We start from the raw sequence: 26,650 nt of genomic DNA, 5'->3' as shown, positions 1-26,650 counted from the left end.
TCAAGTACTAGTCTACACAAGGAAACTTGGAAATGTCCGACTTGCTCAATGGTTGTTGTTAATCACGTGCTGCGTTTCCTATTTCCGACTAGGACTTGAACGCGGTATTATACCTCAGCGACTTTTACTGCGTTCACAAAGCTAGTCGGAACAATGAAACTTGGACATTTCTGTCTTCCTGGTTCGTTGAACGCGGGACGTAGATAACTATAACTTGTTAGCCACTCGGACAATTCAGAGTTTCTAGTTTCGACGAGTACATGAATGCAGCAACCGACACATTTGAAGATGACGTCAAGCGCGTCTCAACTCACATACAGTAGATTGTACTTGTGATTGGGCGATGGCTAGCCATTGTGAAACTGACCAATCCCTACAGCGCTTGCTCAGACTAACGCAGCTCCAACATGGCGGCGTTCTGAGTTTTGGAGGAGGGACCTGGGCGTAAATAAACACGCTTTAGACTTTTAAAAAAAACTTTCGGTAACAACACTCGCATTTTTGTGTTTGTGACATATTGTACCAGGGAAAGAAAATGTCAACTGACGGAAACAAGAAACAATTCTGGAAAAGAAATACAGCTAAGGTCCCTGGCAGGTATAAGTGACGTGTTCCTTCTTGGTAGCTACATTTGCTCACTGCTTGTTAGCTAGCTCCGTTGCACTATTACATTCGAAATTACAGGTCACACTGACTGTAACGTTGAAACATTTAGTTTTTCACACATCCAATAATTATGTGTTGCTTCATGTCATACTTTATGGGGTTGTCAAACGTGCGCATGCTCTTGCCTCAGTGATTCTAGAGAACATATCACCAGCCGCTAACGTTAGCTAAATGCTTGTAGTATGAGTTCGTCGTTTGGTATTCAGCTAGCTTAGCTAACCAGATAGCCAAGCCTAGCATTCCTTGGTGGCAAGTTTGTTAACTTTCTAAGGTTTTTATTTAGCTAGTTGTTGGCCTTTTCTGATTTAACTGACTCGTTGTTAGAGCGTATTGTCAATATAGCAAAAATTAAATATCAATATGACGTATTGAACTTATTTTTGATGTGTAGCTAAGTTCCAAGTAACTTTACATTTAGGCTCCAGTTCGCTAACTTTTTAAGGTTTTAATTTAGCTAGCTAGTAGCCTTTCCTGGTTGAACTGACTCGTTGTCAGAGCGTATTGTCATCATAACGTTACCAGCAATGAAATTCACAAGACTACTTATTGAACTTTATGATGTGTAGCCACGTTAAGTAACTTCACGTTTAGGCTAGATGGCTACATGCTCATCAAATAATCAAATGCGGCATCATATTGCCAACTACTGTTGACAGCTGCTTTCAAATGTAACCTAAGTAAACCAAAGTTGGTCTGCTCAATGAATTTTCTCATTATTGGAGTGCACTTTAACTTAATCAAGGCATTAGTTGACAGAGACGTGTTATCCACTGTTTACTATAATACACTGTAATACATTAATTCAGTAGATTTTCTTGTCAAAGCATAGCAATAGGTCATTGTGTTTTTTCCCCTCTCCACAGCATACAACATGTGTATGGTGCTCAACATCCGCCTTTCGACCCTCTTCTCCATGCTAAGTAAGTGTCTGATAAGTTGTGCGGTATATGTCCAACAGTATGTCTGAGTCCCAAATGGCTCCCCATATCCTTCCAGTGCTGCACAATATAGGGAATAACATGCCTTAAGGGACATATTCTATAATGAATGAATGAATGAATGGTGACTGTTGCTCTCTGGTATGTAGGTAGCTTTAGTCCTTTGATAGGGGATTTAAGATGGCCATTCAGGTTGGAGTAGTGGACTGACCTGAAAATCCAGTTTCTAACTTTCAGGAAATGCTGAGGTTAAAATTCAATGCTATTATAACTTCCTTTCGCCTCAATCACACCGGCAGCGACATTGGATTTTGGTACAACAGAAGTACATTCATTTACTATGGAACGCTGTGCTTTCCTTGCGTCATTGCATTGCAGAGACAGTTGCAGTGTGTTGCATACGTTGTATTTACAGAAATGGTAGCAGTGGAGTAGTGGACTGACCTGAAAATCCAGTTTCTAACTTTCCGGAAATGCTGAGGCTAAAATTCAATGCTATTATAACTTCCTTTCGCCTCGATCACAGCGACATTGGATTTTGGTTCATCAGAACTTGAACTTTTGTTGCAGACATATCCAGATGACACTGCATACCATTTTGCACAATGACGCTGTCTGTGTGATCGATGAGTTAGGACTATTGTAATTAAAAGAAACACTGCATGTCCTTGTTTGACTGTCTTTTTAAGCACCCGTATGACTTGATTGAGGATAGGGAATTATGTCCGCTCCTCTTTAGCCTGGGTGTCTAACTGTTTAATCAGCACTAGCTACATCGTTTCCTTGCCAATAGAACAGCAAATTGGCATAAGGGCAATTCCACGGTAATAACATTATGCTTTGACTCAGGTTTTTCACTTTCAAATGTATGACAAACAAAAAATACATTGATTTCAAAGTTCACCAAACCATACAAATCTATGCACAATGACTTTGGTAAGGGAATTACAATAAAATCTCCCTCATGTTTTTATGAGACCACATTGTCTAAAAGCTCCGAATTAAGATTCAAAGATGTCTGCAGAAATAATGGCATGTCAGCTCATTTTTTACAAGTTTGAACATCACAGCGGAGGACAGAACAGTACAATACAGCAGCGTTCAGTAAAGTATGCTACTGTTTTGTCCTATATTATACTGTACTATTGTATGTAACTTTACTGTTCTGTGCTCTACTCCCTGTACTGCACTCTGCTATCCAAATTTATGTCTGTGATGATAGGTTCAGATTTGGTCCAGTGCGTTTTGTCTGTGGATGTTCACATCAAGGCCAGGGTGGCCTGACCAAATGTGAACTACTTTTCAATGTCCATGAACGTCCGGTGTTGGCCGTTACTCAGTGAGTGAGGATGCTGGTTACAGTAAATTGAAAGAGAGAGGGCTCATGGATAGGTGTCAGTAAGAGCTGGAAGAGGTGACATTAACTGGGTCCATTAACACTCTTGGTTTGACCACCAGACAACAGAAAGACAAAGAAATCAGTTCTGAGCTGAACATAAGTATGCCAGTGGAAGAGAGGACAGTAGAAGGTGACCCAACTGTGGTTTGTGACACATTATTTTCCATTGTAGCCATTTCAGTTGCAGTGGTTTTTTGGGGGGGTAATTCGGCTACCAATTTGGTAACTGATTAGGAGTTTTAATAATTAGTAAACAAAATTGATATCAGTAAATTCACTGTAACTAACTGGTAGGTCTACCATTACTTGTTACTTCTGTGAGCTTACATTATCCTCCCTCATGAGGGAGAGAAATTAGAAAATATCTTGGGTTTTGGTAACAGAATTACAAGGCACAAGACTATTTCTTAAACTTAAAGAAGGTAAACCATTTCTCCAATACTAAATATAAGGGTTGATATTAGTTGGCAAGGGTCTATACATCGACGTTATTGTGTTTTGATGCATTTCTAATACCGTTTTAAGACTTTTTCTGGTAGATGTTTAAGACCCCTTTTCCATCTGTTTATCCAGAAATAAAACCTTTAATTATGCCACATTTTTTAGATGGAAAATGTGTACCTTAAATTTGCCAAAATATATACTCTTCGCTTTAATTTGACACCATTTTATATGCGCCTATGAACTTCACATTTTGGTGCTCATGGGTCGTTTTCAATGGAAATGCTCTAAAGCAGAGACAGATTTGGCACCTAGAAGGGCTTACTTCTCAGGGTGTGGCACCTACTATTTATTTTTTAATGATCTGTCTTATCTCCATTTGACATCTGTTAGATTAACTGACACAGACCCAAGGTAGGCTTAATCAAATATTCTATATACAGTGCCTTGCGAAAGTATTCGGCCCCCTTGAACTTTGCGACCTTTTGCCACATTTCAGGCTTCAAACATAAAGATATAAAACTGTATTTTTTTGTGAAGAATCAACAACAAGTGGGACACAATCATGAAGTGGAACGACATTTATTGGATATTTCAAACTTTTTTAACAAATCAAAAACTGAAAAATTGGGCGTTCAAAATGATTCAGCCCCCTTAAGTTAATACTTTGTAGCGCCACCTTTTGCTGCGATTACAGCTGTAAGTCGCTTGGGGTATGTCTCTATCAGTTTTGCACATCGAGAGACTGACATTTTTTTTCCCATTCCTCCTTGCAAAACAGCTCGTGCTCAGTGAGGTTGGATGGAGAGCATTTGTGAACAGCAGTTTTCAGTTCTTTCCACAGATTCTCGATTGGATTCAGGTCTGGACTTTGACTTGGCCATTCTAACACCTGGATATGTTTATTTTTGAACCATTCCATTGTATATTTTGCTTTATGTTTTGGATCATTGTCTTGTTGGAAGACAAATCTCCGTCCCAGTCTCAGGTCTTTTGCAGACTCCATCAGGTTTTCTTCCAGAATGGTCCTGTATTTGGCTCCATCCATCTTCCCATCAATTTTAACCATCTTCCCTGTCCCTGCTGAAGAAAAGCAGGCCCAAACCATGATGCTGCCACCACCATGTTTGACAGTGGGGATGGTGTGTTCAGGGTGATGCGCTGTGTTGCTTTTACGCCAAACATAACGTTTTGCATTGTTGCCAAAAAGTTCAATTTTGGTTTCATCTGACCAGAGCACCTTCTTCCACATGTTTGGTGTGTCTCCCAGGTGGCTTGTGGCAAACTTTAAACAACACTTTTTATGGATATCTTCAAGAACTGGCTTTCTTCTTGCCACTCTTCCATAAAGGCCAGATTTGTGCAATATACGACTGATTGTTGTCCTATGGACAGAGTCTCCCACCTCAGCTGTAGATCTTTGCAGTTCATCCAGAGTGATCATGGGCCTCTTGGCTGCATCTCTGATCAGTCTTCTCCTTGTATGAGCTGAAAGTTTAGAGGGACGGCCAGGTCTTGGTAGATTTGCAGTGGTCTGATACTCCTTCCATTTCAATATTATCGCTTGCACAGTACTCCTTGGGATGTTTAAAGCTTGGGGAATCTTTTGTATCCAAATCCGGCTTTAAACTTCTTCACAACAGTATCTCGGACCTGCCTGGTGTGTTCCTTGTTCTTCATGACGCTCTCTGCGCTTTCAACGGACCTCTGAGACTATCACAGTGCAGGTGCAGTTATACGGAGACTTGATTACACACAGGTGGATTGTATTTATCATCATTAGTCATTTAGGTCAACATTGGATCATTCAGAGATCCTCACTGAACTTCTGGAGAGAGTTTGCTGCACTGAAAGTAAAGGGGCTGAATAATTTTGCAGGCCCAATTTTTCAGTTTTTGATTTGTTAAAAAAGTTTGAAATATCCAATAAATGTCGTTCCACTTCATGATTGTGTCCCACTTGTTGTTGATTCTTCACAAAAAAATACAGTTTTATATCTTTGTTTGAAGCCTGAAATGTGGCAAAAGGTCGCAAAGTTCAAGGGGGCCGAATACATTCGCAAGGCACTGTAGGTAACCGAATAATAATCTCTCTACTGGCTCTTTGGGCTGTGCAGCACAGTTCAGTCCAGTCCAGCATAGTTCTGAAACTCCAGCCATCTGCGCACGTACCTGTATACCAAGTATATTCTCCCAACTGTTGGTTGTGGGTTGACAAGGAGAGAGTGGAAACAGATGAAACAGCTGATCTTCAGTAATAGGCTTTTGTTGCTTTGCCTTTAGATTAAAGTGCTGCAAGTCTAATCATGTGGCTGATGTCCACAGAGGGGTTTATTTCATTTACTTGTTATTGTTAGACTGACTTCCATGGTTTTATCACCTGTCAGGAGTGAGCTAGTCACAAGTAGAGTCATATTGAACTTGGCTTTGCTTTTGTTATGCTAATGCTTTCGTTTTGAGTGAAAATAATGAGATGGAAAGGAAGGGTCCCCTCTCCCTCTCTCCTTCCACCCGTGCTGCTTTTCAATCTCTGGTGCACACCTGATTCTCATGGACACGAGAGGAAAAAGGATAAATTAAATGGGCTTTTTATTACGTTTCCCCCCCCCTGAAGAAAACGTCTCTCATACACAAAGGAAGGTTTTCTGTGAGAAATTGTTGTTAATTGATTTAATCTGCGCTGCGATTGTGTACCTTTTTTACAATAAGCTTTTTGAAATAATTCAAATAGATGCTGACTCATTGATTGTCCTTGCGGAATGTTTTTGTGATTGTTTAATTTCTTTCATTATCTTCATTCAGTTTTCCCCCCCCAACATTCTCGTCAGTCAGTTCTTTTCAACATCGGCTCGCTGGGTCAACGTGAGAATATCCATCTGTAGATGGGGCACAGCTGCAGTATCATTAATAGAACTTAAAAATACATCCAATTGAGCTTTTTTGGAATTTAGTACAAGGGTATGTTCTTTGGCTGAAGTAGGCACTTTTTGACCAACTGTATTTGGCATTTGAATCTTAATTCCATTGAATGAACAGTTGAGGGATGTTTGAAGTGGCCCTACCAGGGTGAATTTGTCTCACAATCTTTCATGGCCTTTCTGTTCCTCCTTTCTAAGTTTTACACCTGTCATTCAATTCACCATTATTACCAACCTCTTCTACCTTCCGCTAAAAAAACTAACATGAATTGAAAATACATGTATAATTTGGGGTTTTTGGTCTTTTTTTTTTTAATGCTTTGGATGACTTCTAGTACCCTTAACTTCTCCTCATCTTTCCCCATCTTAGTCTAATCAAAGCGGGCAACAAGCCCCAGACGACACCGGGAGGGAAGCCAAAGAAAGCCACCACCTTCCAGGAGTTTGAGAGCATCACCAGCGATGCCTGGGACGTGGGGGACGACGACGACGAGCTGCTCGCCATGGCCGCACAGAACCTCAACATCGAGGTCGTCATGGAAACCGCCAACAAGGTGATTCTATGCCGTCAACATACACAGCAGTCAGTCGTCCTTGGGTGTTTCAAAGGCCCTTATGTACTCATAAGCCCTGTTTATATTAACTTATACGCCCTTATAATACATTAAGCTGTTTTTAAGGAGTTACATTTTTAAAAATATGTTATTGTCATTTTGCAGGTGATCGAGAACCACAGCAAGCAGCAGGAGAAGCAGAGACAGGATGATGCCGACGCGTCAGAGCTGGAGGACCGAGAGGAAGAGGAGCATGAGGAAGACGTGGAAGAGCAGTGGGAGGAAGGGGAGGAATCGACTCCTGAGGTGTCGTTTGCTTGTGAGCCCAGCCCGCTCAGTGATGGCAGACGGGTGAAGTCACTGAGTGAGGCCCCCATCGGATCACCTAAGGGTAAGTAGACATATGTCGCACGTTTCTCTTCTCGGTCTCTCTCCTCTCTATCCATCAGTCAACAAACAGACAAAAAAATGTAAGCGTCAGGTGAGGTGACAGATGTGAGGAACAACTTCCTAACAAGGAAGGAATCTTGAAAGGAGGAACCCCACTCCATAGGGCCCATCATTTCCTCTGTCTTCAGTCTTCACCCACTCCTTCTATACACAATATTTCCTCTCCCCCTGCCTCTGCTCTGAGCCTGCTAGGCTTTTCATGTTCATTTGTTAGTGTGGTAGCAGCAGCAGAGGGTGGTGTTTGTCTTGTGCAGTAGGGAACATCTGCCTGCTGTCTGTGGTGGTGCAGGAGATAAGACGGCAGCCCGTAGCAGCCCTAACTCCAATATTATCTCCATGGAGGAGACACTGGCAGAGTAGACACTGTCTGGTGTCTGCTCCATTCATCTGTGTTGATCAGTACACACGCATGTATATCTCTCACTCTCTCACTCACACACACAAAAGACAGACCCGCGCATCTGATGTGTTCACACACTGACCCCTACTCGCCCACGGACCCCTACTCGCCCACGGACCCCTACTCGCCCACGGACCCCTACTCACACACTGCCCTTCCTGCTGGGAGAGACCTCATATTGTCCATGCTTGTTCTGCTCTCTATTGTAGTGCTTGGGTAAATTATATATCATGGTGATAATGCAGTGGAGGTTGAGCGACCCACTCTGTTCTTTGCCTGCAGGAAGTGATAGTATTCACACACTCCCCTTTGCATGCTGTGTTCAAACCAAGCTGCTGTCTTGAGCTCAACTCATCACAAAAAATCTGTGTTCATTTTCCTTTAGTCACATCACTATAATATTGTTGTCTGGTAGCTTCTCTCTACCCCGTCTTCTCTCCCCTCTGTCTAACCTGGCACTCCCCTCCCTCCACGCTTTCAGCCTACAAACAAGCTGCTCTCTGCTAATGGAGAGACAGACAGAGAGAGAGTGGCCTGACCTCGGCCCTGCAGCACTCTACACCTTCTCTGGGTGTCCTCCGCTGTCCTCTACTTCTGCTGCTGGGAACAAACTCTACTCTGCCTTGTTATTGTCTGTAATGGGGCTCCCGAGTGGTACAGCGGTCTAAGGAACTGCATCTCAGTGCTAGCTAGAGTCGTCAGTACAGAACCTGGTTCGATTCCAGGCTGTATCACAACTGGCCGTGATTGGGAGTCCCATAGGGAGGCGCACAATTGTTAGGGTTAGGCCTGGGGTAGGCTGACATTGTAAGTAAGAATTTGTTCTTAACTAACTTGTCTAGTTAAATAAATATAAAAATGCGGGTTTGCTGTTACTCTAGTGGAGAAAGGTGGTTGGGTTACACAGTGTTTGTGTGACAGTTTTGTATGACATGTGAATTCAATGGGTGTGCTCAGAGGAAAGGTGCTTGCAACAGGTGTGCGTGTTTATCTGTGTTTTTGCGTGTGACCAAGTGTGTGCATCTTTGTGTGTGTTTGTTGTTCTCAGTATCTCTCCCCTCTCTCTGTTTATCCAGATACGTCGCTCCACAGACAGCAGTCCCTGCCCCACCGGCCCACCATCCCCATGGTGGCTCGTATAGCTGACCAGAACACCTCCGGGACCCCAGCCATGACAGAGAGAGAGGCATCCCGCCTGGACAAGTTTAAACAGGTCCTGGCTGGACCCAACACTGACCTTGGTATGTTGCTGGATATTAATTACAGATCTAAGATCAGACTCATGTAGGAATGGTGCTCATAGGGATCATCGAACCCAATACCTTTTTGAAGCTCTGATATGTGCTTCGTGTAGGAATGTTACCACTCAACCACACAGGTTCACCCCAATCCTGAACTAAACCATTTAGGGGAAGGATATCTGACCTTGTATCATTGTGTTGGGTTGCAACACCTCCCCGTCTCACCTTCTAATAGAAAACCCAGTTCACAGCTCTGTGGTAAAGAACTCCATCTGAGAAAACAAGCAGTGAAACATCTGCTGTGTTCTAACGATGCCATATGAATAGCTGAGGGGGAACTAAACTTTGCCATCTGGCCAGTGGCCACCGTGCATAATCCAAGGGGCACAAATGATGCTTTTAGTTTGTACTTGCTCGTTCTCTAGCTTTACTTCTACTGTACTCCTTTGAGACGAGATGGTGCTTTAACTTGTGATCCAAGGCCGTAATGGGGTAACGGCAGTAGCTTTGGTATTGTTCTTCCATGGGCATTTATATGGCCGATTTGAACATTTTTTTGTGTGTGTTTTACGCTTTCAACTTCTAAGGGCTATTCTATGGAGGATTTAAAGTTCTATGGGTGATTTGAAGGAGTCTATTCACCATTTGACTTACGCTTGTTCTCCTATAAGTTTCAAGGTTTTGTTCTTTGTCAGTCCTCTAATCCTGCAGTATCTGTCTGGCTTATCAGCTCCGTCCTGGAAAGGCATGGGGGCAGTTTGGTATGACTTGCATTGGAGCTGCTCAGGTGTGTGTGTACTTACGTGTTGTCAGACTCGCTCTTAACCATTTTGTACCATTGATGATTTTCCCTGCAGTCGGCTTTTGTAATGCTCTGAATATCCTTGGATTGTGCTTTGTGATTGTATGTGTGCTGTCTGATCCGCCTCAATGATTCCAGCTTCCGTCGTTGTGCCTGAGCCAGAGGTGAAGGCGTCTTAGCGAGGTTATACCTGTGAGGGAGTCGGTTCAAATCAAATCAAATGTATTTATATAGCCCTTCGTACATCAGCTGATATCTCAAAGAGCTGTACAGAAACCCAGCCTAAAACCCCAAACAGCAAGCAATGCAGGTGTAGAAGCACAGTGTCAAGGAAAAACTCCCTAGAAAGGCCAAAACCTAGGAAGAAACCTAGAGAGGAACCAGGCTATGTGGGGTGGCCAGTCCTCTTCTGGCTGTGCCGGGTGGAGATTATAACAGAACATGGCCAAGATGTTCAAATGTTCATAAATGACCAGCATAACAGTTGAAACTGGAGCAGCAGCATGGCCAGGTGGACTGGGGACAGCAAGGAGTCATCATGTCACGTAGTCCTGGGGCATGGTCCTAGGGCTCAGGTCCTCCGAGAGAAAGAGCATTAGAGAGAGCATATGTGGGGTGGCCAGTCCTCTTCTGGCTATGCCAGGTGGAGATTATAACAGAACATGGCCAAGATGTTCAAATGTTCATAAATGACCAGCATGGTCTAATAATAATAATAGAGTTCTTAGGCGCAGGAATGATTGTGGTCATCTTAAAACGTGGGGATTACAGACTGGGACAAGGAGAGGTTGAAAATGACTGTATTTGCCTGCCAAACTGTTCTGCGCGTGCCCTGGAATAACGTCGGTGCCCGGAGAGCGAGATCACCCAATCCTCTGGGTTGGTGACGTCCCTCACACCTGGCTCGATGTTGTTGTCAAAACATGCCTGAAATACATTGAGTTCGTCTGGTAGAGAGGCATCGTTGGGCAGATCACGGTTGGGTCTCGCTTTGTAATGCATAATGGACTGTAGTCCCTGCCACATACGGTGGGTGGCGGAGTCTGTGTAATGATTCCACCGTATTCCTATATAATCCTTTTGCGGAGGTCATAGCAGGCCTTCTTGTAATTATTCCTGTCTTTGGCCACAGCATCAGGGTTGTCTAAGATGGCACTGTGTGCAGTAGCCCTGTTCTTTAGTTAAGCGCCAACTTGTTAATCCAGGGCTTTTGATAGGGGAAGCAGAAAACCCTCATCGTGGGTACTACGTTGCTGATGCATTTTCTAATGAAGTCTAATGAAGGGAGGTGGAGGCTGGGGGGAGAGCAGCATGGTACAGTCAGTGATTCTAAGTCTGTCAACAGTGATTACACCAGGCCAGCAGTCGGGATCTGCTTTTTAAATGAAGTTGTCGCTGCTTTATTACATATCCAAGCTGACTAGCCAGACACATGATGCCAACGTTGAAATATGAACTTAATTCTGTCTGTGACGGAGGTGGTTAGCTCGTCAATGTTGGAGCTGGAGTCTCAAAACATATTCCAATCAGCACTAGCAGAGCAGTCCTGTAGCATAACCTCTGATTCTGGTGACCGTTTCTCAACCGAGCAAATTGCAGGTACCTCTTGTTTGAGTTTCTGCTTGTAAACAGGAAGCAAAAGTACAGAGTCATGATCTGATTTTGCCAAATGGATGACGAGGGAGGGCCTTGTATGCATGCTTGACAGGGTAGAATAGCAGTGGTCTAGGACTTTATCGCACGTAGTTGCTTTGGAGAAGTGTTGATGGAAGTTGGGCATCAAATCAAATTTATTTGTCACATACACTTGGTTAGCAGATGTTAATGCGAGTGTAGAGAAATGCTTGTGCTTCTAGTTCCGACAATGCAGTAATAACCAACGAGTAATCTAACCTAACAATTCCAAAACTACTACCTTATACACACAAGTGTAAAGGGATAAAGAATATGTACATAAAGATATATGAATGAGTGATAGTACAGGACGGCATAGGCAAGATGCAGTAGATGGTATTGAGTACAGTATATACATATGAGATGAGTAATGTAGGGTATGTAAACAGAAGTGGCATTGTTTAAAGTGGCTAGTGATATATTTTACATCAATTTCCATCAATTCCCATTATTAAAGTGGCTGGAGTTGAGTCAGTATGTTGGCAGCAGCCACTCAATGTTAGTGGTGGCTGTTTAACAGTCTGATGGCCTTGAGATAGAAGCTGTTTTTCAGTCTCTCGGTCCCCGTTTTGATGCACCTGTACTTTCCTCGCCTTCTGGATGATAGCAGAGTGAACAGGCAGTGGCTTGGGTGGTTGTTGTCCTTGATGATCTTTATGGCCTTCCTGTGACATCGGGTGGTGTAGGTGTCCTCGAGGGCAGGAAGTTTGCCCCCAATGATGCGTTGTGCAGACCTCCCTACCCTCTGTAGAGCCTTACGGTTGTGGGCGGAGCAGTTGCCGTACCAGGCCGTGATACAGCCCGACAGAATGCTCTCGATTGTGCATCTGTAGAAGTTTGTGAGTGCTTTTGGTGACAAGCCAAATTTCTTCAGCCTCCTGAGGTTGAAGAGGCGCTGCTGCGCCTTCTTCACGATGCTGTCTGTGTGGGTGGACCAATTCAGTTTGTCCGTGATGTGTACGCCGAGGAACTTAACTTACTTCCCTCTCCACTACTGTCCCATCGATGTGGATAGGGGGGTGCTCCCTCTGCTGTTTCCTGAAGTCCACAATCATCTCCTTTGTTTTGTTGACGTTGAGTGTGAGGTTATTTTCCTGACACCACACTTCGAGGGCCCTCACCTCCTCCCTGTAGGCCGTCTCGTCGTTGTTGTTAATCAAGCCTACCACTGTAGTGTCGTCCGCAAACTTGATGATTGAGTTGGAGGCGTGCATGGCCACGCAGTCGTGGGTGAACAGGGAGTACAGGAGAGGGCTCAGAAAGCACCCTTGTGGGGCCCCAGTGTTAAGGATCAGCGGGGTGGAGATGTTGTTACCTACCCTCACCATCTGGGGGCGGCCCGTCAGGAAATCCAGGACCCAGTTGCACAGAGCGGGGTCGAGACCCATGGTCTCGAGCTTGATGACGAGTTTGGAGGGTACTTCGGAGGGTACTATGGTGTTAAATGCTAGTCGATGAACAGCATTCTCACATAGGTATTCTGACATAGGTATTCCTCTTGTGCAGTTGGGTTAGGACAGTGTGGTTGAGATATCATCGTCTGTGGACCTATTTGGGCGGTAAGCAAATTGGAGTGGGTCTAGGGTGTCAGGTAGGGTGAAGGTGATATGGTCCTTGACTAGTGTCTCAAAGCACTTCATAATGATGGAAGTGAGTGCTACGGGGCGGTAGTCGTTAAGCTCAGTTACCTTAGCTTTCTTGGGAACAGGAACAATGGTGGCCCTCTTGAAGCATGTGGGAACAGCAGACTGGGATAAGGATTGATTGAATATGTCCGTAAACACACCAACCAGCTGGTCTGCGCATGCTCTGAGGGCGCGGCTTGGGATGCCGTCTATGCCTGCAGCCCCGCGAGGGTTAACACGTTTAAATGTTTTACTCACATTGACTGCAGTGAAGGAGAGTCCGCAGATTTTGGTTGCGGTCCGTGTCAGTGGCTCTGTATTGTCCTCAAAGCGGGCAAAAAAAATATTTAGTCTGCCTGGGAGCAAGACATCCTGGTCCGAGACGGGGCTGATTTTCTTTTTGTAATCCGTGATTGACTGTAGACCCTGCCACATACCTCCTCGTGTCTGAGCTGTTGAATTGTGACTCTACTTTGTCTCTATACTGACGCTTAGCTTGTTTGATTGCCTTGTGGAGGGAATAGCTACACTGTTTGTATTCGGTCATGTTTCTGGTCACCTTTCCCTGGTTAAAAGCAGTGGTTCGCGTTTTCAGTTTCACACGAATGCTGCCATCAATCCACGGTTTCTGGTTTAGGAATGTTTTAATTGTTGCGATCGGAACGACATCATGAATGCACTTTCTAATGAACTCGCTCACCGAATCAGCATATGTTGTTGATGGACGCAGTGCGGAACATATCCCAGTCCATGTGACCGAAGCAGTCTTGAAGCGTGGAATCCGATTGGTCGGACCATTGTTGAACAGACCTGAGCGCGGGAGCTTCTTGTTTTAGTTTGTCTGTAGGCAGGGAGCAACAAAATGGAGCCGTGGTCAGCTTTTCTGAAAGGAGGGCGGGGGAGGGCCTTATATGCGTCGCGGAAGTTAGAATAGCAATGATACAAGGTTTTACCAGCCGATTCCGTTAGCGTCTCTCGAGTGAGCCATGTTTCCGTGAAGCAAAGAACGTGAGTCTCTGATGTCCCTCTGGAATGCTACCCTTGCTCGGATTTCATCAACCTTGTTGTCAAGAGACTGGACATTGGCGAGTAGTATGCTAGGGCGTGGTGCGCGATGTACCTGTCTCCGGAGCCTGACCAGAAGACTTCGTTTCCCTCTTTTACGACGTCGTTGTTTTGGGTCGCAGGCTGGGATCCATTCCGTTGTCCTGGGTGGAAGGCAGAACACAGGATCCGCTTCGGGAAAGTCATATTCCTGGTCGTACTGATGGTGAGTTGACGTTGCTCTTATATTCAGTAGTTCCTCCCGACTGTATTTAATGAAACCTAAGATTACCTGGGGTACCAATGTAAGAAATAACACGTAAAAAAACAAAACACTGCATAGTTTCCTAGGAACGCGAAGCGAGGCGGCCATCTCTGTCGGCGCCGGAATTGAACGGCTACCAGATATCTCTCATTCTCCCACATTTTAGGTTGGCAACAAGGGGAACCCAAACATGAGCAATAAAACTACTATTGATACAGAAACTGTTTCCCCTTTTTCACAGCAACGGTTTCCTTTTTTCTTTGCCCTTAGAGACAAACATGACTTTGACGGCATATTAAAGTTGCCGGCAACCAGAAAGGCAGTGTATGTTCTCCTGCTTGATTATATCCTTGTACAGTTTAAGTGCCAGCTTGTTAATTTTTTGTCTTGAGGTGGAATGTATACAGCAGACATGATGACAGCTGAAAAGGGTCAGCATTTGACCATCAGGTACTCAAAGACGGGTGAACAGTGTGTCAACACTTCCACCAGTCTGAAATTAGCACAACAGTTGTACTTGAAGAGGCAACCCCCCCCGATTTCCCCGACTTCACTGTCCTGTCTGCATGAAAATATCCTGTCTGCATGAAAATAACCTGTCTGCATGAAAATATCCTGTCTGCATGAAAATATCCTGTCTGCATGAGTCCTTAGCCGTAGTATATTGGCCATATACCACACCACCTTGGGCCTTATTGCTTAGGTATACCAAGGGTATGACAAAACATGCGTTTTACTTCTCTAATGATGTTGGTAACCAGTTTATAATGGCAATAAGGCACCTCAGGGGTTTGTGGTATATGGCCAATATACCACGGCTGCCGGCTGTATCCAGGCACTCCGTGTTGTGCATTAGAAATCAAATCAAATCAAATCAAATTTTATTTGTCACATACACATGGTTAGCAGATGTTAATGCGAGTGTAGCGAAATGCTTGTGCTTCTAGTTCCGACAATGCAGTAATAACGAGCAAGTAATCTAACTAACAATTCCAAAAAAAAACTACTGTCTTATACACAGTGTAAGGGGATAAAGAATATGTACATAAGGATATATGAATGAGTGATGGTACAGAGCAGCATAGGCAAGATACAGTAGATGATATCGAGTACAGTATATACATATGAGATAAGTATGTAAACCAAGTGGCATAGTTAAAGTGGCTAGTGATACATGTATTACATAAGGATGCAGTCGATGATATAGAGTACAGTATCAACGTATGCATATGAGATGAACAATGTAGGGTAAGTAACATTATATAAGGTAGCATTGTTTAAAGTGGCTAGTGATATATTTACATCATTTCCCATCAATTCCCATGATTAAAGTGGCTGGAGTAGAGTCAGTGTCATTGACAGTGTGTTGGCAGTAGCCACTCAATGTTAGAGGTGGCTGTTTAACAGTCTGATGGCCTTGAGATAGAAGCTGTTTTTCAGTCTCTCGGTCCCAGCTTTGATGCACCTGTACTGACCTCGCCTTCTGGATGACAGCGGGGTGAACAGGCAGTGGCTCGGGTGGTTGATGTCCTTGATGATCTTTATGGCCTTCCTGTAGCATCGGGTGGTGTAGGTGTCCTGGAGGGCAGGTAGTTTGCCCCCGGTGATGCGTTGTGCAGACCTCACTACCCTCTGGAGAGCCTTACGGTTGAGGGCGGTGCAGTTGCCATACCAGGCGGTGATACAGCCCGCCAGGATGCTCTCGATTGTGCATCTGTAGAAGTTTGTGAGTGCTTTTGGTGACAAGCCGAATTTCTTCAGCCTCCTGAGGTTGAAGAGGCGCTGCTGCGCCTTCCTCACGATGCTGTCTGTATGAGTGGACCAATTCAGTTTGTCTGTGATGTGTATGCCGAGGAACTTAAAACTTGCTACCCTCTCCACTACTGTTCCATCGATGTGGATGGGGGTGTTCCCTCTGCTGTTTCCTGAAGTCCACAATCATCTCCTTAGTTTTGTTGACGTTGAGTGTGAGGTTATTTTCCTGACACCACACTCCGAGGGCCCTCACCTCCTCCCTGTAGGCCGTCTCGTCGTTGTTGGTAATCAAGCCTACCACTGTTGTGTCGTCCATAAACTTGATGATTGAGTTGGAGCGTGCATGGCCACGCAGTCGTGGGTGAACAGGGAGTACAGGAGGGGGCTCAGAACGCTCCCTTGTGGGGCCCCAGTGTTGAGGATCAGCGGGGAGGAGATGTTGTTGCCTACCCTCACCACCTGGGGGCGGCCCGTCAGGAAGTCCAGTACCCAGTTGCACAGGGCGGGGTCGAGACCCAGGGTCTCGAGCTTGATGACGAGCTTGGAGGGTACTATGGTGTTGAATGCCGAGCTGTAGTCGATGAACAGCATTCTCACATAGGTATTCCTCTTGTCCAGATGGGTTAGGGCAGTGTGCAGTGTGGTTGAGATTGCATCGTCTGTGGACCTATTTGGGCGGTAAGCAAATTGGAGTGGGTCAAGGGTGTCAGGTAGGGTGGAGGTGATATGGTCCTTGACTAGTCTCTCAAAGCACTTCATGATGACGGATGTGAGTGCTACGGGGCGGTAGTCGTTTAGCTCAGTTACCTTAGCTTTCTTGGGAACAGGAACAATGGTGGCCCTCTTGAAGCATGTGGGAACAGCAGACTGGTATAGGGATTGGTTGAATATGTCCGTAAACACACCGGCCAGCTGGTCTGCGCATGCTCTGAGGGCGCGGCTGGGGATGCCGTCTGGGCCTGCAGCCTTGCGAGGGTTAACACGTTTAAATGTCTTACTCACTTCGGCTGCAGTGAAGGAGAGACCGCATGATTCCGTTGCAGGCCGTGTCAGTGGCACTGTATTGTCCTCAAAGCGGGCAAAAATGTTATTTAGTCTGCCTGGGAGCAAGACATCCTGGTCCGTGACTGGGCTGGGTTTCTTCCTGTAGTCCGTGATTGACTGTAGACCCTGCCACATACCTCTTGTGTCTGAGCCGTTGAATTGAGATTCTACTTTGTCTCTGTACTGGCGCTTAGCTTGTTTGATAGCCTTGCGGAGGGAATAGCTGCACTGTTTGTATTCAGTCATGTTACCAGACACCTTGCCCTGATTAAAAGCAGTGGTTCGTGCCTTCAGTTTCACACGAATGCTGCCATCAATCCACGGTTTCTGGTTAGGGAATGTTTTAATCGTTGCTATGGGAACGACATCTTCAACGCACGTTCTAATGAACTCGCACACCGTATCAGCGTATTCGTCAATGTTGTTGTCTGACGCAATACGAAACATCTCCCAGTCCACGTGATGGAAGCAGTCTTGGAGTGTGGAGTCAGCTTGGTCGGACCAGCGTTGGACAGACCTCAGCGTGGGAGCTTCTTGTTTTAGTTTCTGTCTGTAGGCAGGGATCAACAAAATGGAGTCGTGGTCAGCTTTTCCGAAAGGGGGCGGGGCAGGGCCTTATATGCGTCGCGGAAGTTAGAGTAACAATGATCCAGGGTCTTTCCACCCCTGGTTGCGCAATCGATATGCTGATAAAATTTAGGGAGTCTTGTTTTCAGATTAGCCTTGTTAAAATCCCCAGCTACAATGAATGCAGCCTCCGGATAAATCGTTTCCAGTTTGCAGAGAGTTAAATAAAGTTCGTTCAGAGCCATCGATGTGTCTGCTTGGGGGGGGATATATACGGCTGTGATTATAATCGAAGAGAATTCTCTTGGTAGATAATGCGGTCTACATTTGATTGTGAGGAATTCTAAATCAGGTGAACAGAAGGATTTGAGTTCCTGTATGTTTCCTTCATCACACCATGTCACGTTGGCCATAAGGCATACGCCCCCGCCCGTCTTCTTACCAGAAAGATGTTTGTTTCTGTCGGCGCGATGCGTGGAGAAACCCGCTGGCTGCACCGCTTCGGATTGCGTCTCTCCAGTTAGCCATGTTTCCGTGAAGCAGAGAACGTTACAGTCTCTGATGTCCCTCTGGAATGCTACCCTTGCTCGGATTTCATCAACCTTGTTGTCAAGAGACTGGACATTGGCAAGAAGAATGCTGGGGAGTGGTGCACGATGTGCCCGTCTCCGGAGTCTGACCAGAAGACCGCTTCGTTTCCCTCTTTTTCTGAGTTTTTTTTTTTTTTTTTGGTCGCTGCATGTGATCCACTCGGTTACACTGGTTGTAAGGCAGAACTCAGGATCCGCATCGCGAAAAACATATTCTTGGTCGTACTGATGGTGAGTTGACGCTGATCTTATATTCAGTAGTTCTTGTCGGCTGTATGTAAAGAAACCTAAGATGACCTGGGGTACTAGTGTAAGAAATAACACGTAAAAAAACAAAAAACTGCATAGTTTCCTAGGAACGCGAAGCGAGGCGGCCATCTCTGTCGGCGCCGGAAGTTTAGAGTAGAACACCCCTTAGCTGTTGTATATTGACAATATACGACACCCCCTTGGGCCTTATTGCTTAAACATGTCCCTAAAAACAGCAATTTACAATGTTTCCCTTTGTTGAAACCCTGAGAGAATGTTTGTTGGTCCTGTCGCCATGACTACGACAGGCTAGCTTCACTGAAGTTAACTTTAGCCGACGATAGCTTCTATGCTAACAGACTTTTCTAAATCAATTAAACTATCAAAACATCATCAAAAAAAGAATGTGCTGTGTTATTACACTCTGCTGAACTCTGTTTAATTTCCTCTGCTTTATAACTCGCTCACCATTAAAATGTTTTGTTTATCTGGTGGTGTTCTCTTCAGTTTCCAGTTGGCTCTCACTGACTCACTAACCAGGCAGTGTAGCGTGAGAGCGCGTGAAGCAACCACAAGAGCGAGCAGCTCTCTCGGTGGGCCAAAAGAAGCACAACACCCCTTGACTCTAAATACTGTCAACGATTACAAAATCTGAAAGAAAAGGCTACCAGATATCTCCCATTCTCCCACATTTCAGGTTGGCAACACGGGGAACCCAAACATGAGCAATAAAACTACTATTGATACAGAAACTGTTTCCCCTTTTTCACAGCAACGGTTTCCTTTTTTCTTTGCCCTTAGAGACAAACTAGGACCAACAATAGTATCCTGCCTCTGACCATACTGGTATATGAATTCATCAGTATAATACCAAGCAACCTCTTGACCTTAAGGCATTTTATTTATTTAAAGCTTTGTACTGCCGTTGTACTATGGTAACGCATTATTCATAAAGATGGTACCATATGTATAATGCAGTTTTAAAACCGTGCTATTTCAATGAGGCAATACCATGGTATTGTTTCGGATTATGGCAGTACCATACTTCAACGCTAAAAAAATCGGAATTGGGGTAAGTAACTGCCAATCTGATGTTCAAGAGTTCTTGTCGGTTGTGAGAAATGATAGCGGATTTATTTAGTGAAAATAGAGTAAAAATAAATGGCAAAATAATCACAAAGTAGCACATTTCTGTCGACGCTTGCAAAACGTCGGCAATCCAGTATGGCGCTATCTTGTGAGGTCATAAGAGGATTTAAAGCCATCCATATACCAGTACATGTGTATTATTATGGACTCCTGAGGGGAGGGAGGTGGAGGCTGGGGGGAGAGCAGCATGGTACAGTCAGTGATTCTAAGTCTGTCAACAGTGATTACACCAGGCCAGCAGTCTGGATCTGCTTTTTAAATGGAGTTGTCGCTGCTTTATTACATATCCAAGCTGACTGGCCAGACACATGATGCCAACGATGAAATATGAACTTAATTCAGAGGCCATAATTAAGAGACACAGAGGTAGAGGGCAAAACAGACAGCGAGCGAGAGGGAGATTGGCAGAGGGTAAGGGAGACGAATCGATTGATGGAGAGAAAGAGAGCCTGTTGACAGAGATGGATGGGTGTGTTGTCCTGTGGTTGAGGTGGCCGACCTGGTTTTTGTCCTGGTCTCCCCTCTGTGACGTCAAATAAAATTTTATTGGTCATATACACATGGTTAGCAGATGTTAATACGATTGTAGCAAAATGCTTGTGAAGAAAAGTGATTGAGAGAATTTGCTTTGCAATACAATCAGCATATTGATTGCACTATGTAATTGCATGCAATTGCACTATATTTGTTCTCAAATTTGCTTTGTTAAAATCCCCAGTTACATTAAATGCAGCCTCAGGATATAGGGTTTACATAGTCTATGGAAGTTCCTTGTGGGCTGTCTTGGTGTCTGTTTGATGGGGAATGTACACCGCTGTCACAATAACTGACGAGAATTCTCTTGGGAGATAATATGGCCGGCATTTGATTGTGAGGAATTCTATGTTAGGTGAACAAAAGGACTTGAGTTCCTGTATGTTGTTATGATTACACCATGAGTCGTTAATCATGAAGCATACGCCCCCGCTCTTCCCAGAGAGGTGTTGCATGGAAAAGCCTGGTGGCTGAACCGATTCCGACAACATATCCCGAGAGAGCCATGTTTCTGTGAAACAGAGGATTTTACAATCTCTTATGTCTCTCTGGAAAGCAACCCTTGCTTGAATTTCATCTACCTTGTTGTCAAGAGACTGGGCATTGGCGAGTAGTATACTCGGGAGCGGTGGGCGACGTACACGTTTACGAACCTGACCAGAAGGCCACTCCGTCTGCCCCTTCTGCGGCGCCATTGTTTTAGGTTGGCTTCTGGAATTAGGTCCATTGTCCTGGGTGCTGGTCCAAACAGTGGATCATCTTTGGGCAAGTCGTATTCCTTAGTCGTAATGTTGGTAAGTTGACTCCGCTCATATATCCAATAGTTCTTCCCGGATGTATGTAATAAGACTTATGATTTCCTTGGGTAAAAATGTAAGAAATAAAAAATAAAAATACTGCATAGTTTCCTTAGGACTCAAAGCGAGGCGACCATCTCTGTTGGCGACATCTTACTTTTTTCATCACAGCATCTGTAGAATTACATAGCCATTTATCAGTCCTTTCACCAACAGCGCTCGCTTAAACCTCCATCTCTCTCGCTCTGTCGCTCTTTCTCGCTCAAAACTCATCTACTCATCCCTCTCTCAATCACACAGCTATCAATCCCGGGAGACGCTGCCCTCTAGTGTAGAACGACCCCTGACTCTTGTCCTTGATGTTGGGGGATGTGTGTGTATCAGGGAAGGTGTGCACGTGCGCTTCATTCTTTCTTCAGCCTGATGGATTTCAACCTGGTTTGTGGCTCTAGCCCTCCATGTTGGGATTTGTCTCCAGAGGTGTGTGTGAACAACTGACTGACTGCTCCACTCTCTGCTCTCACCTGTTTAACGATTAGAAGATGGGCTTGGCATGGGATAGAGCGAGGCTAAAACCGTTAGGCCTAAAAAATGAATCACTCTTTTCCTTTTCATTTCCAGTTTCTATAATCTTAATTGTCTTTTCTAAATCTTTGTGACAATCAGGTACTTTGGTTATTCCAGATGCAATATTTACAGTTTTTGTTTCTAATTCAAGCATTCATCAGCCATCTGTATTTGTGGGTGTGTCTGTTTTTTATTTTGAGCAGTTTATGTCAGGATTTCTGGGTTTCTCCAGACAGAGCAGTGAACCTGGCTGAGGTAGGCATGCTGACAGAGCGGAACAGAGCAGGCTTTACGGCACTAAGGCCACAAAGACCATGGCAAGAGCAGGCCAAACCCATTTATCATCACTGAGAGTGAGAATATGCCTGGATCTCATTCACAGCCTCTTATCTGTGTCCCTTTTTCTCTCTCCCTTTTGCTGTCTCGATCTTTCTCTCTCATTCTCACTCTGTCACCTGTCTGTCCCCCACCCTGCTCTCTCTGAAAAGTCATTTAAATTAATTTAATAATTTCTCATGTAATATATTAAGGCACAGTTTAAATATTTGATCAGTCGCATATAAATCAACATATCAGCCAGGATCGGAATGACACTTTTGCACATCTGTGAGTGAGCTCATTACCTGCATGTAAAACGAGTGGGCTGTTTCTCAAGTGGAGAGACAGGCAGTCGGACATTGCAGCAGCAGGCAGTCCTAGACTATAAAATATAATAGTGAACAGAACAAACTAACTTGGTAGCAAATAAAAAAAAACATCTTGTCGCCCGGCTAGTTAACTGTTTAACTATTATTAGCGTGTATTAATGTTTTCATCATGTCCCAAAAATGACATTCTATGATTCATTTTAGGGCTGACCCTATTTAGTTGACCAGTTGATTGTTTGGTCGATAGGCTGTTGGTTGACCAAGGTTTTTTTTTTTAAATTGAGCAGTGGCAAAGGGTGGCTACTGTGAAGAATCTCAAATATTAATATTGTATAACACTTTTTGGTTACTACAATGTAGATAAAAGTAAAAATAAAGAAAACCCCTGCAATGAGTAGGTGTGTCCAAACCTTTGACTGGTACTGTGTATATATAAAATATTTGGCACGAGACACCCGTCTCATTCATGCCTGTCTGAGTGGACTAATCCATTGTGGAGGCCGCGGCGGTGGCATATCACCTGTTGTTAATTAACAGTAAATGTACATTTTGAATCTACGTTACCTGTTTGGTTATGTAATTTCTGTTAATGCATTCAATATTGTTATTACAGCCTTACTGTTGTCATTGTAGGAGTGGACACATAGTTTGCAGAGCCTAGTCTACATGTGATAAAGTTTGGGTTTATTTCATTACGAGTTGTCAATTTATTAATTGACAAGTGCTCCAAACAAAAGACAATCTTGAGTGAGTACACGCACCTGATTACGCTTACCTCCGTTAGTTTGGTGCGTTATGCCCTGGAATCCACCGGAAAGAGCGGTCACGACAACGCAGACAAAAATTCCAATTATATTCATAATGTCCACAGAAAAATGTCATGTTTTTTATAATCAGTCCTCAGGGTGTTTTTCAAATATCTATTCGATAATATATCAACCGGGACAGTTGGCTTTTCACTAGGACCGGGAGTAACAATGGCCACCTTTCTCTTTTGTGCACAACTCACTCTGAGAGCCCCCACCGATCCACTTACGCAATGTGGTTGTTCACGCTCATTCCTCAAAATAAAAGCCTGAAACTATGTCTAAAGGCTGTTGACACCTTAGGGAAGCCATAGAAAAAGGAATCGCGTTGATATCCCTTTAAATGGGCAATAGGGATGCATAACAACAGAGAGGTTTCATAAACGGGGGCACTTCCTGATTGGATTTTCCTCAAGTTTTAGCCTGCAATATCAGTTCTGTTTAACCCAGAATTTTTTTTGACAGTTTTGGAAACTTTAGAGTGTTTTCCATCCTAATCTGTCAATTATATGCATATTCTAGCATCTGGTCCTGAGAAATAGGCCATTTACTTTGGGAACGTTATTTTTCCAAACATAAAAATAGTGCCCCCTAGCTTCAAGAGGTTAATTGAATGCAGGAGAATATAACACAGTAGATCTGGTGGAAGATAAGAGAAAGAAAGAGCATATGTTTTTATTGTGGTAGCATCTTTCACATGTACTAGAATAGGATGCTGGAGATAATTTTGATGTATAACACAAGAGGGCAACTGTAGGTGTGCAAAGTTTCAGACTGACAACTTCAGGAATGGGTGACCTACATGACATTTACCATGAAGTCACTCAGGTGTCCCACACAAGTTGCCCAAATGTACCCAAGTGGCTGAATTGGTGAAATGACCTATAACTAAAAACAACATATCAAAAAGAAATTCTAACACACAATTTTTTAAATGAAATTAAAATAAAAAAAATATTAGAAAAAAACAGAGGTAGACCCTTTGGAAGTCCTCTACATAATATTTTGCTGCCTGTGCCATGTCCCATAGCAGTCTCTTTCTGATGTAAAGCAGAGGCAAACGGAACAAGTGGTGCAGGTGATGGGGGACTTTATGCGTACACACACACACACGCACACACACACACACACTATAGACTTTGTGAAACAGAACACAACGACGCCTCCATGCTTTGCCCTTTTGGCCCTGAGGCACAGTCATGCCTGCAGTAATGAACTGTGGCATATGAACACCACTGGAGGCAGGAGTAAAGCTGGCAGAGGTAGAGGGGGCAGAATGTGATGCAGTGGACTTTCTGATATAGCCAGCTCCCGGATAAGCAGCTCCCTGAAGGCTGGCTGTGAGATGGGGGGCTGTCCACAGCTCTTCGCCATTTCCTTCTGCAGGATGAAGGAATTCACCACAGCAATGTCAGTGAAATGGTAAAACAATGTCTTGTACCATTTCTTTGTCTTATGTAGAACATTGTAGTACCCTATCAGTGCATCTGATAGGTCTACACCTCCCATGCTCTTGTTGAAGTCCTTGATGGCTGTAGGAATGGGGACATTTTTGGTGGTCCATGCCCCAGTAGCGTCCTTCACACGCCTGACGACGTGATCGCCACTGAAGGACTTGTGGATAGTGGAGCACATCACCACCTCTCTGGTGTCCATCCACTTCACAAACAGCAGGCCATCTTCACGGATCCATCGCATGGTCCCCCGCTCAGCGCGCTTAGGCTTGTCATTTACCTTGGTCTTCGGAAAGCCCACTCTGTTGGTCCGAATGGTGCCACAGGCCCACACCTCCAGCTTCCTCAGGTCTGCAAACAGGGTAGGGCTTGTGTAAAAGTTGTCCACAAAGAGTTTGTACCCCTTCCCCAGCAGTTGAAAATCCAATAACTCCATTACAGAGTCATAGCTAAGTAATTTACCAGTCGCACAAGTGTTCTTCCCCTCTTAGACAAAAAAATTGCATGTGTATGCACACACAGAATCAGCCAAAACAAACAGCTTGTAACCCCACTTAGTTGGTTTGTTACGCATGTATGGTTTTAGGCCAATTCTGGCCTTTGAGGCTACCATCCTCTCATCTATGGACAAGTTCTGGGCGGGCTGAAAATGGATCTTGCAGGCCTCAACCATGCTGGGGTAGAGAGGTTTGACTTTGCAGAGCCTGTCAAACCTTGCGGTGCCTCTCCTCCTGTCATTCTCATCAACTTCTGGGTCACTGATGTGAAGCGCCCGTGAGATATTTAAAAACCTTGTAGAGGACATGACAGTGGGTGGGTGGGGGGGCAGTGAAAAGTAGCAGAAAAGGTCTGACATGGAAATGGGCTTCCATGCCTCTTTCTTTCCTGCTTGCTTCCTAGCCCCATACTTGTTTAGTATTACACACCAGGGAATCAACAACTGCCAGGTTGAAAAACAATTGAAAAAGTTGCATGGGGCTGTATTTTGATGTCATGTCGAGCTGAGGTCCTGGTGGCCTTTTTGGTCGGAATATTGGAGGACGTGGCTCCACATCCTCCTCCAGCAAAGAGCGCCATTTCCCCTCTACCTCTCTGCCAGCAGTTTCCACACTTCCCCTCCTCCACTTCTTTGTTACTGTCTTCACACCTCTAGATGGCCGGGCGGGGGTAGGTGTGGAGCCGGAGACAGAAGGAGTCCGGCTGGATGAACCCGCTTCAGTGGGGGATGGGCACCAGGGGCTTCCAGTCAGTCGCTATCACTGTGAAAGAAATCATTTAAAAAATATTTGTATTGTATGAGCCATTTATCATCACATAAAATAAACAGATATGTATTGTATAGAGCAGAGGGAACAGTCACTAAGGTAAAGTGCTGTTCCATTCAACTCCGGCCAGTGTTGTGGGCCTGCCCTCCCCCCAACAGCACCCAATGGCTATTTCATATGGAAATGGAGAGGAGTAGCACGTGCAGTGGCCATGTGTGTGTTTGCTGTTCTACTAAATTCCATTTGAATAAAAAATGGAATATATATATATCTGACATGGAATCTATATACATCGCTGCCGGCTAAACCCTCCTGTAACCCGACCACGCTTGGCCAATTGTGCGCCATCCCATGGGTCTCCGGGCTGCGACAGAGCCTAGCAATTGCGATGCAGTGCCTTAGACCACTGCGCCACTTGGGAGGCACACAATGTGTGTCAGTTGATCTAGTCACTTTCTGTATAACGGAATATGTATACACTACCTTGGCTTGATGGGCACTTCTTACGTACCATATTTTCAAGCTGCTCCCACAACAGCTCAATAGGTTTGAGATCTGGTGACTGTGCTGGCCATGCCATTAGACAGAATACCAGCTATACCAATACCTTCCCTAAATAGTTATTGCATAGTTTGGAACTGTGCTTTGGGTCATTGTCCTGTTGTCGGAGGAAATTGGCACCAATTAAGCCCCGTCCACAGGGTATGGCATGGTGTTGCAAAATGGAGTGATAGCCTTCCTCCTTCAAGATCCCTTCTACCCTGTACACTTCACCATCACCAAAGCTCCATCACATTGTGTCTCATGAGT

General features: G+C 44.6%; 1 protein-coding gene across 5 annotated transcripts in view; it reads left to right on the top strand.

Annotated features, from left to right (window-relative positions):
* The first annotated feature begins 362 nt into the window (after positions 1-362).
* The window catches only part of tbc1d22a (TBC1 domain family, member 22a), a 212,999-nt gene continuing 186,711 nt past the window's right edge, over positions 363-26,650 (top strand). For all 5 annotated transcript variants that reach the window (XR_006079204.1, XM_042300052.1, XM_042300053.1 and 2 more), the window contains exons 1-5: positions 363-597; positions 1,530-1,586; positions 6,732-6,915; positions 7,081-7,306; positions 8,842-9,006. Coding sequence is in view for 4 of the 5 variants with exons in the window: in XM_042300052.1 (XP_042155986.1) it covers positions 536-597; positions 1,530-1,586; positions 6,732-6,915; positions 7,081-7,306; positions 8,842-9,006 (694 nt within the window). In the remaining variant the exon portion in view is untranslated. The remainder of the gene's footprint in view (positions 598-1,529; positions 1,587-6,731; positions 6,916-7,080; positions 7,307-8,841; positions 9,007-26,650) is intronic.

This window comes from Oncorhynchus tshawytscha, linkage group LG17 (genome assembly GCF_018296145.1).
Source record: "Oncorhynchus tshawytscha isolate Ot180627B linkage group LG17, Otsh_v2.0, whole genome shotgun sequence".
NCBI classification, from domain to species: domain Eukaryota; kingdom Metazoa; phylum Chordata; class Actinopteri; order Salmoniformes; family Salmonidae; genus Oncorhynchus; species Oncorhynchus tshawytscha.
This window is presented reverse-complemented; position numbering and strand designations above follow the sequence as displayed.